Source organism: Mauremys reevesii, linkage group 16, assembly GCF_016161935.1.
Source record: "Mauremys reevesii isolate NIE-2019 linkage group 16, ASM1616193v1, whole genome shotgun sequence".
Lineage (NCBI taxonomy): Eukaryota > Metazoa > Chordata > Testudines > Geoemydidae > Mauremys > Mauremys reevesii.
The window spans coordinates 19,644,626-19,658,293 of NC_052638.1; the positions used below are offsets into that span (position 1 = coordinate 19,644,626).

At 39.5% G+C, this 13,668-nt stretch overlaps 1 protein-coding gene across 1 annotated transcript in view; it reads left to right on the forward strand.

The window, feature by feature from the left end:
- The first annotated feature begins 249 nt into the window (after window positions 1-249).
- Window positions 250-13,668, forward strand: part of N4BP1 (NEDD4 binding protein 1) — a 33,355-nt gene continuing 19,936 nt past the window's right edge. The window contains exons 1-2 of the mRNA XM_039503449.1: window positions 250-694; window positions 10,225-12,017. Of these exons, the coding sequence (XP_039359383.1) occupies window positions 449-694; window positions 10,225-12,017 (2,039 nt within the window). The 5' untranslated portion in view covers window positions 250-448. The remainder of the gene's footprint in view (window positions 695-10,224; window positions 12,018-13,668) is intronic.

Below are 13,668 nucleotides of genomic sequence, written 5' to 3' on the forward strand. Positions count from 1 at the left end.
AAGGGAAGGCCAGGGCTGAGCTCCGACTGAAATGAGCTGGGGAATTTTTGAGGACGTTACTGGTGACGTTTCTGTCTCGCGTTTCGCGTTCCACTGAAGGGCGGGGGAAGGGCGCTACCCTCAGTAAACATGGCTCATCTCGATACGGCGTCGGGCAGGGCGCTTGTTTGGCCCTCAGTAAAGATGGCAGCTAGGCGTCTTGCCCATAACAAAGATGGTCGCCACGCGTCTTTTTCTCGGAGGGGAAGCGGGTGGCCCTTCCCAATAACGTTAACGGCGGCTGAGTGATTGGGCGGAGTCAGGGCACCCCGCGCTGAACTTGCGTCGCAGAGGGATGACGTACCTGTCCCGCCGTGATGAGGGCAGCAGGGGTTTCCCCGCTGGTGTTGTTGTCCCTGGGGTCCGGAACTATGGGAGGCAATAGCGCAGGGCTCCCTGGCTGGCTCTGATGGCGGCGCCCGGAGCGGTCAGCGGCCCCGTGCCGGTGCTGGACGAGTTCACGGCTCCGGCGGAGAAGAGCCGCTTCCTGGAGAAGAGTCGAGGCCGCATTCAGAGCCTGTTCGGGGTGCGGCTCGCCGTGCTGGGGGCGCCGGGAGGCTGTGGCCCCTCGGGACAGCCCCCTGGCTCGGGCCCGGCCACTGACAGGATCTGGCTGCGGCTCTCCGGGGACAAGGAGACTGTGCGCAGCGCCAAGGTAACAAGGGGCGGGGCGGGTCGGTTCCTCAGGTATATCAGCCCCTTGGATGCTCCCAGCCGGGGGTCCGCCCGCCCGCTCGCCGGGAACTCTCCTCATCTGTCCCGCCCCCCGCCCCCTTAGTCCACCCCGGCTCCTGACAGGGCCCCGTGCCGCGCTGGACCCAGTGTGAGAACAAGGCTGGCTCACAGCCACGCTCTGGCTGGCGGGGAGAGGGGTCCTGTACAGCGCTGAGCACGCTGTCAGCGTCTAACAAATAATGATGACGCTTATGTTGAGTCTCCACTGGCCACACAGGAAGCGGGGGGCACTTCAGCACAGACTAGGGCCGGTTTTGTTTTACACGTGGTTGCCTGAGCTTGGTTATTTTTGAAGAGGGCCTGGAGGGAAGATGGTGGCTGAGGTGTAATGTTGGCTGTATGCAGGGAGTGGGAACATGAGGTTCAGACGTTGGGGTATATTCTAATAGTTGAGAACCTCTGTCAGTCTTATGGAGGATAAAACTGATTCTTGAAATATGGGCTCATCTACATTTGAAACTTTGTGTCTCGGGGTGTGAAAAAATCCATGCCCTGAACTCTGTAGTTATGATGACCTAACCCCCAGTGTAGATGCAGCTAGGTTGAATGCTTCTGTCCACCTAGTTACCATTGCTCAGGTAGTGATCCTAAAACCACAAAAAATCCCTTCATCACTGTAAGCTGGCTCTAAACTATGGGTAAGGCCCTCCATTTTCAGTTTTTATTAAGTTTCCTGGGAATTTGAAAAATGGGTGTAATTCAGTACAAAAAAATTAAGTTTTCTGGGTGAAATATTGGGGGATAGGAAGATAGAAAAAAGCAACAGAGTAAGAGTATTAAAAATAAAAGTTTAATGCTGTCAATTAACTGTACATTAACAGTACATACACATATGTGCAGGCATGTGTTGCCTTACTTTAACAGACAGCCTCATGTGTTTGTTAATAAATTAGTCTAGATGCAACATCTACCCAATGCAATGAATTGGATTTTCTTAACATAATCAGTATTTTCATGTACTTATGTTGTCCAAAATTCAGATGAAAATCAGTAAATAATAATAATAATTTAGTAATAGCTTTTGTAAAACCTGGGAATTTTTCAGTAAAAACTAAAAATGAGGTTAACTATGGAGTTATACTGGTATATAGCTATGGCGCCATAGCTGTGCTACTATAGTCCCAATAGTATAGACGTGGCTTTAGTGTATGTTTGTATGGGTGTAACATAAACAGCTATGGATCAGCCCTACCCTACCTCAGATAGCTTTAGATTGAGTATTTGTGTGTAAAGGGAGGAGGCGGACGAAATAGAAATGAAATACATCTGTATAAAAAGAACTCCAACTCAGACACTGACTTGTCCTAACAAGTTGGTGTGTTCAGATTGCCAGTGTATTGTTTTTTGTGCCATTGTTTATAGGAAATAAAGGAAATAAGGAACCAAACATTATACGATTCTGTCAACATTAAAGTGTAGCCCTGTTGTGTCACAATTGTGAAAAATGGCTGTGTCCTAAGCATTTTATATCAGTTTCTTCTAGACTGTGCAGGCAGGAAAAACAAAACAAAAACCATATTCTAATCATGTTAAGAAATGTTTTAGTCAGCATGGTTTTTAACATGTACGCAACTTTATTTCTCCTTGAGAGCTATCTGACAGTCAGGCTGCAACCATAATAATTTGGTTTCTTCTTGAGGGCTGTGTGGATGGTAAAAAATATGTTGACTAAAACATGTTTTTTAATGTGATTAGAATATAGTTCTTGTTTTGTTTTTCCTGCTTGCGCAGTCTAGAAAAATCTGTTATGAAGTGGTTATGCCCCAGCCGTGTTATACAGTTGTTTTAAACGTCTATTTTCGTGGCATTTTTGTAGCCTAAGGCTCTGTTTATCATTGCATTGAATGGTTTTAACACGGTTCTTCCTCGAAGAATGCTAACAGTTTGACATTGCTAATACCTCTTCAGCATCAGAGCAGACAGAGCCTACATGATTTCATCAGTTTAGTTCTTGGAATAGGTGGCAATTTTCCAATTAAAAAGCAAAAAAATGAGTTATGCTAGGCCAGGAAAAGGCTAGCTAGTCTTTCCTGTTCTTACAGCCTCTGATATTTTGGAGTATTGGGTGTGACACTAACTGATGTGAAACAATCTCCTAAGAGTGGTTTTGTAATCAAATTTCTTTGGCTAACTTTTTGGGGGTGCAACTACAATGTTGCAATTGGCATTACTCCAATAGTTAATTACATGAACCTGGCAACTGTAGCCCATTTGAGGCATGTGGGGAGAATGGCAGATTAAGCATCATAATTTGTTTAGGAACGAGTCTGCAAAAAGTAATTCCTGTTGTCTCTCCACCTATTCGTAGGTCTAATTCAATAATAATTTTAGCTTTACATTTTAGTTCTTTAAGTTTGATTCTTTAGCTGTGGAACTGCAGAATAATTTACTTCAGTTAAATCTATGAATGATTTCTAGATTGAAAAAGCCACCAGCTCTCAGAAGCTTAAAGTTTTTACTATTATTTATATAATAGAAACCCTAACAGGCTCAGCATCTCATTGTCCCATGTGCTGTACAAACACACACACAGAAGTTTCCCCTTTCCAAAGAGCTTCCATTACAACTGAATAAGTATTTCTTTTCCTAACAGCAAGGTCGGTGGAAAGTAGCAGAAAACTTTAAAATGTGTTTTTAGAAAAATTGAGTTTTCTTTGAACATTGTGGATGAGCTAGTCATTCTGTAAACACTGCTTTCAAGAAACGCCATGCATCTGACGAAGTGGGTATTCACCCGCGAAAGCTTATGCTCCAATACATCTGTTAGTCTATAAGGTGCCACAGGTCTCTTTGTCGCTTTTTACAGATCCATACTAACATGGCTACCCCTCTGATACTTAAGAAAAAGTTAATTTGTTGTGCTTGTAAATGTGCTAGTCATAGCACTAGAAATTTAACTGTTCTAGTCATTTACAGAATAAGTAAAACACATACAGAGGAAAAGCCAATGGTCCTACTAATGTGCCTTCACTTGAGCATGATAATTATCCCCTACTTTATACTTCTAAAGTGGTGATACCCAGGCCTCTGTGGTTCAGGAACCAAATTAGCCATCAACATAACCCAAAAGAGTTGCAGTAGTGTGAATTCTTCTTTTAATTTACTATAGTACTATATATTCATATTTAAACAGTATGATGGGGAAATACTTAGTTTATATTATTCTCACAGTAAAATGATTGACCATGTTGTTGTTTTATCATCTACGATTGGTTAATAACAAAGTAAAAGCATCCTGATTGGTTAATAACTTTAGGTTAATAATTAAATCACACAGTGTTTTAATATGTGCCGCAAAGAGCCATTTGTAACTCTCAAACCTCAGTCTGAGTATCACTGCTCCAAATAAATCCTTGCCTTCTTTATGAAGACTACCATAAAAAGTGCCGGTTGTGGGTGTTGTTTGGGAGGTCCCCTTTAAATTCTTACTTTAACTGAAGCAACAAATTGTCAATATTTTAAAATATTTAAAATATTTTAAAAGTTGCCCAGACCTGCTCTGGGCAGGGTTAGATGACACAGTGGTTAAAACTGTCATCTGGTGGACACTGTAGTATTTTTTTTGGAAAAACTTGTGACATACTAGTATAGAGACAGCCACAGAGGTGATGGTATTGATTTTCAATTACTATTAGCTGTAACTACTGGAAATTAATTTGTACCTCCTAGTTCATGGAGTCCATGAAAAGAATCTGCCATTTATATTTAAAAGAGAGAGCGCTCTCATTTGTTTTGGAAGAATTTGACCAGCTCTTTTAGGTGGAAGTGTCCAGTGTTAAGAACTGTATTCATGACTAATTGATATGTTGCTGAGATTTATAGGTATAGTAACAGAAATACTTTTGTTTAAGGGAAGCTGAGCTGCAGTGGAAACCCATTTAAGTGTTTTGCTCAATTCTGAGTAACAGATATTACAAAACATGATAGAGGAAGGGCTCTTTTCAACCCAAATGTTGAATTTACCCATTGATCATGAACCTTATGAGTAAACTATACATAGATACAGTGCACACAAAGTGAGTATGCATAGAGTAATGCTGGGTTTTAGCTCTGATACCCTGCCTGACTACTAGGTAATGTAAGTGTGAATTTGTCTGCTCATTTTAGGTTCATGGTAAAACGAATCAGGGAATAAAATGTTAAGAGTTCCACTATGATAGTCTTCTGCAACAACTTGAAAAGTTACTTCTGCATTGGATAGAGCAAAAATGTAGAATAAAACAATAGGTTTACAATTTCAAATATTTAATAATCAATCACAGATGGCTAGTATAATCCAAAATGACTGACATTTTGCATAATATTTACAGTATCCATGAAATAACTAACCTGAAAATTGTTATTTATTTGATCAGATGACTTAAAAATTTGAAATGGATAATAGAACCTAGCCCAGGTAGGTGATAACAGAAGTTACTGTTTGATAGCCTGTGGGGGATGAGTTAGTGGTTATAATCGACACATGTTGGCAGGCTCAGTGAGAATCCAAGCATTTGAATGAGCCTTGTAGATCCCTCCAGGTCAAGATCTGAAAGGATATTGGCTGGGCAGCGTGTGTAACTGTGCATTGCCGTTGCCTTATAAAAACAAAACTTCAGACTCCAGGTCTGTCAATCACAAGCAGTAAAGTCACTTCAGAAAGCATTTTTACTACTATATATGACTTTAGAAACTTTCCAGATACTGAATGTCTCACTTTCACTACCATTGTATTGCTATTTTTATGGGGGAGGGGACTCTTTTCTGGCCTACACACACACACAAAAAACCTACTTGCCTCCTTCAGCTTATGTTACAACAGCAGTTTGTACTACTGTGTAGTCTTGCAGCATCCAATCCTTAAAACTGTGTTGATGAGAATCAAAGATGGCACAAGGCGGTCACACTGTCCATCACATAATATTTATTTTCAGTTCCATTCAAAACAAAGTGGAGATCGAGAACAAAATTGGTTGGATGTGCTTTTTATTGTTTTTGTTTTGTTGTAAGAGTGTTGCAAACCAATAAATCACAAGTGGCCTTTAAAATCACCAATGCTGATGCTGCTGCAGACTGAATTGCCAATATATTTTGTTCCAGTTACATGATCTAGCTTTGAAGCTGGAGGTCGTTGATTTGAATGTTGGTGGACTACCATTAATCATGTTAATGTGTAGAGTTAATACATGATGTTTCGGAGCCTGTAGGTATGCTAACTTCAGTAGTTTAGAAACTGGCTTCATGGCATGATAGAACGTTAACTGTAGAAACAGGAGGCTTTCGTTGGTGGCTTTTACATATTTAGAACAAGTTGTCTGAATTGTTGTCCTGATATTGCCTGCGAGCCAAGAACATGCTTGGCTTTCCAAGTTACGCAAGAATTGTCAAATAAATGCAGCAGATAAGGAGGAAGAGATGCCAAAAATCATTTATCTCCAGCAATAGATGCAACTGTGGTGTTTACTATGACTATCTGGATACTAAACTAATTTTGTGTATGAGCACCTCCACTTTTATTTTGAAAGCTCCAATAAGCTGAAAATGAAAATTAGACCTGCTTTTCTGAAGATGCCAATGGACATGCTCATCTCCTATGGCTCTCTGCTAAGCACTATTTTACAGGTTATAATCCATTACCAGAGCTCTAACTATGGATGTTTAAGAAAATGGCTTGAACACCAATTCTCTAAAACCTGATTCTCACACTCTGGGCTGTAAAACTTTTCTTAGTGGTCTTCAATATTAGATATTTTTTAAAATCAGGCGGTTGTAGTTTGGGAGGTTAAAAGAGGTGGTCTGTGGAAAATGGAAGGGTAAGGCTTTTCTTATTAAATGGTCTTGAGAACCACTGCTGTGAAATAAGCTAGACATTTATCTTTAATGCTAATTATTAGCATAAAATATAGTTCAAGACTAGGTAGGGAGCCACAAAAGCCAAGATCAGTATAGTAGAGGCCTGGGTTGTGTACTGGCTGAAAAAAAGGAAAGATAATTATGTACTAGAAAGAAACAAATGCATGTCTGTTACATAGAAATTATATTTAAACACCTATGTGGAAGATAGAGAATTAATTAGACATGTCACCACTTTGATTATTGTCTGAAGAGAAGAGAAAAGAGAAACCCAAAAATTTACTATATTGCTTCATTCTTTAAAACAGATATTGCAAAACACCCAGCTACATTGGCAAGGTTAATGCCAAGGTACTCTTTATAGCTTAATAAATAAATAAATAAAAGATAGTTTTGTCAGTCCATTGTGAGACTTGATTTATTACCATTGTAAGATTTAAAATTAATGGATGTCATTTGCAGTGGTGTTGTAGCCATATTGGTCCCAGGATATTAAAGACAGAAGGTGGGTGAGATAATATCTTTTATTGGACCAACTTCTGTTGGTGAAAGAGACAAGCTTTTGAGAGCTCTGTGTAGCTCTTCTCTCCTCCATTGCCTCTTTAATGGATGCCATTCATTTTTCTGAAACAGAATTATATCCAAAAAAACCTGTGAAAAGACCATTAAAGTTTTGTGTTCAGCACTCTGTGCTTAGATCCCTCTGACCTGTCCCCTCTTGCCCATTCTACCACCCTATGCCTGACTTTTGCCCTGTCCTTCCCCTGTCCCCATCTCCCTCCCTCAGCTTCTACCTGTGTTCCCTTATCTTAACCGTTTCCCTTTTCCTCTCCATGGTCTTCATCCTGATACCTGCTCCTGTCTCTTTTTCCTCCATCGCTCCATCCCACCCGCCCCATTCTTCAATCCCTCTGTATTCAAGTCAAGCTGCTGTCCTCCTTCACCTTGCTGTGTGAGTGAGAGCATTGAGAGATGTTCTTGTTGCTCTTGATTCCATTGCCTGCCATAGCAATGGCCCCAGCAGAGGGGAGGAGTATTTACAGGGAAAATCCTGCTCTGCCCCTGCAGCCTGGAATGGAGCATTCAGTTGCTGTGTAGGACTAGCACAAATCTTTTTCAGGTCTGTATATAGGAACTGAGGCTGAAGCCTGCTCAGTTCACATGGACTTCAGAGAACTTAGCTGTCAGTTCCAACAGGTTTCTACTGAGCATGTACAAACTGGGTTTTGGTTTGTTTTTTTGTGTTTTGAAGTTTATAGCTTGGCCAGATTTGGGTGAATTTTCATGAAAATTACATCCCTGATATCAGAATAATCATCTCTCCAAATTTCAAGTCCCTTCTCCAAAACATGTAGGCACTAGATCATCTCAGTGAAATAATTACAGGATTTTTTTTAAAATAGCCAAAATATAATTTTCCCTAACCTCATTCTCAGAGATGGCTGAACCATGTTAGCTGAAACTTTTTAAAAAAAAATTATCTAGAGACAGACAGCTGGCATGGAAAACTTCAGTCCAAATGATTAGTTTGGCAAAGTTATAAGCAACTGAAAACAAAGCTTTGGAAAGTGTTTGCCTGTCTATAGGTTTTGCTAGCTGTGCCACCTATATTGTGATGACAACAGAAATGTCTATAAAGGAACAAACATACTTGGAATGACTTTTCTTGTTTTCTCTGTTTAGATATAGAAATGATTTGATTGTGGAGCTCTGTCATTCAATCACTCTTCCATTTCCTACCAGAATCTGTCCTTTTAGAATCTTATTCTTTAAAACTGAATTATAAAAAGTGTAGATGATTTTGTGTGTGTGTGTGTGTGTGTGTGTGGCTTTCTTTAAGTATAACTGCCAGTTCTAAATACGTGACTGACTAATGGAGTTGCAGTTTAAAATAATATAATGAATATTTTATTCAGGTAATGGAAGAATCTATAATTGTTGGCATCTGGATACCATGATGGGGTGTGTTTGGTTGGTTTCTTAAAGGAAATAACTACCTATATTAGGATTGGTATTGAAGCTAGCTTTATGTTAAAATGTTTTTGTAGCTTGATGTATGCCTTCCGGTGTTTAAATACTGATCTTGAGTGAATAATTAAACAGTACTAGCATAAAATATAACTGTAAAAAATTCTTGATATTACTAATTATACCTATTGCAATATTTTAAATCATTTGTTAATTTTCTTCCTTTTTGGTGTTGGAATACTATAATCTTTTAAACAGAGATAAATTTGTGGGTTAAACCTCACCCCTCCAGTAAAAACATGTATCATTTCAGCATCAATTTTCTGCAGAATATCTTTGTAGCTGACACTGGGACATATTAGTTATATCAGACCACATTGCAGGACTGCATGTCACAGATGAACTTGATTTATTATTCATAACTATAGGGAAATTGCCATAAGAATAACCCTTGAAAATAGTCTTGTGCAAACTGTTTTTTTGTTCCAGCATGTTATTTATGAGCCAGAATTACCTTATGACATTGTTTGAGTCAACTTCAGAAGAGCATGTCTCTTCTCTGACTAATATTGGTAAAATGCATCCTTATATTGTCTTTTTTTTTTTAAGAGAATCAATAAACCACCATGTCAACTTCAGCTATAAAAAGCATAAGAAATCAATGTTTGTTTCAAATGAGTTAGCTGATAGCACAGCCAAGCATAATAAATCAAAACCATTTCTATTCTTACAAATCTGATTTTAAAAAAAAATCAGACTGTGTATACATTCAGCAATCTGTATCCCAAAAGAAAATAAGACCTAATTACATATTGTATGAATATTGGGAATAACTATTTTAACTTGGCATAGATTTCAGGGTTTTGAGGCAGATTTAGAAACTTTGGTAGCCGCACTTTCTATGCATGTAAATGCTTCTATGCAAAGCTTATCACTTTGACAAACCTTAGACCAGTGATCCCTGAACTTTTAAGGGTTGTGCACCTCTTTACCCCTGTCCATGCCCCCCGCCACTGGGGCTGGGAGCGGGGCTACAGCTTGGGGGGGGGGGCAGACAGGGTAAGGGGGCAAAGGCCGCAGCTGGGGGTGCGTCTGGGTCCAGGAGTGGGGCTGAGGATGGAGCCGCAGTCAGGGGCCAAGACTGGGGGAGGGAGCAGAGCTGTAGCCAGGCTGCGATAGGGGCCCGCAGCCAGGTGCAGCTCCACTCCCACCACCAGCCTCGGCCTTGGGCTGGGAATGGAGCCAAGGCTGGGGATAGGGCCGGGAGCTGGGGCCATAGCTGGGGGCTGGGTGGCACTCCCTCCCAGCCCCCCACACCCAGCCCCAAAGGGGCTGGCCTGGCCCCCTCATGTCCCCCCCCCCGGAAACGTTCCACTTTGGGGCACATGCCACAGTTTGGGAACCTCTGCCTTAGACTGTAGTCTCCTGGGAAACCCATAACAGACATTTGAAATGCAATGTTTACGCTTATCTTGGATATCTTCCTCAAGCTGATAACTTCATACATCATAATAAACTGGCTTTACTGTCTATTATAGTGGCTTATCATTGGCCTAAACAAAAAATATTGAAATTGTATAGACACTTTTGATTTGTAAAAAGTTGTTCATTATGCTTTCTCTCTTTTCCTCCCCCTGTCCCCCTTTATAGGAGTATATTAAAGGACTCTGTGAACCTGAACTAGAAGAAAAGGAATGTTATCCAAAGGACATGCACTGCATTTTTGTTGGAGCACAGAGCCTGTTTCTTAACTGTCTTATTCAGGATACTTGTGCTGATATAACAGTGCAGGAAATAGGATTACTTAGTATTAAGGGTGGTGCAGAGGCTGTTGTGATGGCTAGAAGTCATATTCAGCAGTTTGTGATGCTCTTTGAAAACAATGAAGGCTTATTAAGTGATAAAGAATCTAACATAAAAAAGCAATTTAAACAATTTGTGGAAGCACATGCAGATAAATATACAATGGACTTGTTGATCTTGCCTAGCTCGCTTAAAAGAGAACTTCTGAATCTTACACAAAATGATTGCTGTGAAGCAGATGGCAATATTATAGATCTTACTACAGATTCTGAAAGTACACCAGAGTTTTCACAGAACAAAACCACAAAACTAACTGTAATGAGTGGAGATGGAAGAACAATTGGAGAGGAAGCAAGAAAAAAAGCTGGAACCCCTGTAACAGAGCTTACAAAACAAATGGATACGGTGTTTTCCAATGCACCAGGAAGGTGTTTTGTTCCTATTAATGGTTTGACTCCACTTGAGGCATCTGTTTCCAAAGAGAGACAGTCATGTAAAAGGAGGTGCTCTGATGCTGAGGAAAGGCTTCCTAAGAAACAGTTTTCATTAGAAAGTGATCAGGAGGGCAGGCCTACACCATGCAATAAAGATCCAGATAGGGATGCAGTTATTGATCTGATTTCTGATACCTGCAGTGAGTCGGATGATCCAGGCTTTTCTGTTACAGACTGTGATGACATTAGTGAGGAAATGGAATACAAGATTCTTGTAAACTTTTTCAGGACCATGGGATATTCCCAAAAAATTGTAGAGAAAGTTATTAGTGAACTGGGACAATCAATGGAACCATTAATGCTGCTGGAAGCAATAGAAAAGGAAAGTACAACATTTCAGAAGGAAAAGGAACAGTCACCGCAGATATCTAGAACCGTAAGTGTGCATTCAGGTGGTAATGCAGATCTTTCACAGACTCTGAAAGATAGAGGTTCTGTCAGTAAAAATCAACTTAAACCCAGTCATACTTTAAAGGAGACAAAAAACGTAAAACAAAAAAGAGCGAATTCACCACGTGCACAGCTCCGGGCAGAAGACAAAATGCATGTGACAGACTATACAAATAAAACTGCTCTTCCTTCCACTGAAAATTCAACAGAGCATTGTAAACAAGTACATCTGAATTCTTCTGATCAGAGTCCCAGTTCCAGGATAAATGATATAGAAACAGATGGTCACATACCGTCTTTTAACACTGCACAAGAATTAAAGAAATATGGAGCACTAAAAGATGTTGACTTTGTAGCAAGAGGGAGCTCAGACCGAGAGCATGCATCAGTTCAGACTGAAACTGTAGTTCAGCAAAAATCTGCAGGGCCCTCGAATACGCAGAATAATCAACCTGTTCATGTGGAGAGACCAGGACATGGCAATCCTTCCCAGTTTAGACTCCTGCACCAACCCTCTTTTGATATCCCAAAACCCATTGAATGTCCTCCAACTTCTGTGTTTCCATCCCAACTGCATGCTTCAAATCGAGAGGGGAAGATAGTGGGACCATACAGTCATCATACAGATGCCTCAGTTACTGGGGTTCAAAGGTTTATGGATTCTCTGAAAAAGCCGTATAATCTGGAGTTGAAAAATGAACCTGGGAGAGCATATTTAAAACACATCATTATAGATGGAAGCAACGTTGCAATTTCGTAAGTATTGCTAGTTTGCGCTACTTTTCTTTATTAAGTGTCAATGAATTTCAAAGTGAAACTGGGAGGAGCAAGCACAACCTGGGTATAAAAGCTTTTCTTGTCAAAAATTCTTGTTAACTGGCCTCCATATGACTAGCTATGTATTTACTGCTCCAACAGATTTCCCCAGCAATCGTGTAGTAATGTGCTAATTTGGTAAGGTGTATAGTGGTGAATTCTGTCCATTGCAAGCTAGATGAGCAATATGAACCTCATTTAATTGCCTATTTAAACTGTAGAAGAAATTGCAGTTTAATACCTGTATTCTCCAGTTTCTGTTATAAACATGTATGGTGTTACTGTTTTAATGGTTGCCATGTTCCATTTAGTTGCTTTAGACATTCTTCTAAATACATACCTCGGAGATGATGCTCAAATACTGTGCTGATGTGGGTGATATAAGAATAGCAGTCCCATTTCTGTCATGTGTTAAGCAATTCCCAGAGAAGAGTGTATATGTTTGAGGGGGGGAAGGACTTTGACCTTATGCTAAATAGAGCTACTATCTATTTATTAAAGTTTAAAGTTTTTAGTATTTGAGAAAATAGGTGCGAGTTTAACTATAATTGTTAATATTTGTAAGTCAATTAAAAAATAAAGTAGTACATACTAATAGTTGAGAAACTATATATAACCTATTGTCCTAATTCTAAGTTTTTATATTTTAAATGTTGTTCTGTGGTAACTTTAAAGATTTGACTTCCGCAGCTTGGCAAGAACTGCGGAGAGTCCTGAAAACATACAACAGGTGTCCCGTGATTTAATTTCTTCAATTTCATATTTGTGCACAAACACATTAATAGACATGATTGTAAATGATCAAATGCACACTTCATATTTTTACATAAGAATGTACATATTTTATTAATACAATATAGAATTCTTTTTAACATTGTTTTGTAATATAGAAAACTAAAATCAGATAGGGCCAGGGAGAGAAGAGATCCTTTCTAAGGTAATTCGGTTTTAATTTTGCATTTATTAAATCTACAGGGTTTTTTATTAAGCAACTATCAAACACAGTCTGATATGTGCACTTTTTTAATCAACTGCTTTAAACTATCACTATGCAATCTCAATGAAACGCATCCCCACTTAAATTCAGAAAGAGAACTCAGCAGTGAGCCCTAACCTAATACTATAGCTTTATAAAAATTGTATGATTGAAACTTACAAATAAACAGTAACCTGACATTTAGTGTTCTGGCAGACAACTAATGAGCATCTTCTTAACAAGTGAAAACAAAAATAATTAACAGTAAGAATGTAATGCTTGAACAGTGAGAATATTTTATAAATTATCAATGGAGTTAAGGGTAAGCATCACATTTAAAATCTAATTATTTTAAAAATGAGTAAAAGGGGGTTGGCTTTTTACATTTGCCTGAAGTTGTCTTGCCAATTTTTGCTTTTTTTATAGTTGCATTTTCCTGTCTCTAAAAATATTTATAGTGCATTAGTACTCCCTTGCAATCAAGGATCAGGGCCCCACTGTGCTAGACACTGTGAAAACATGCAATAAAAGTAGTCTCTGCCCCCCAAAAGTTGACAGACTAAGGGGGGTCGTGTATTTTGTTTGTTGCCTACTGGGTGCTGTGTGAAAGACTAA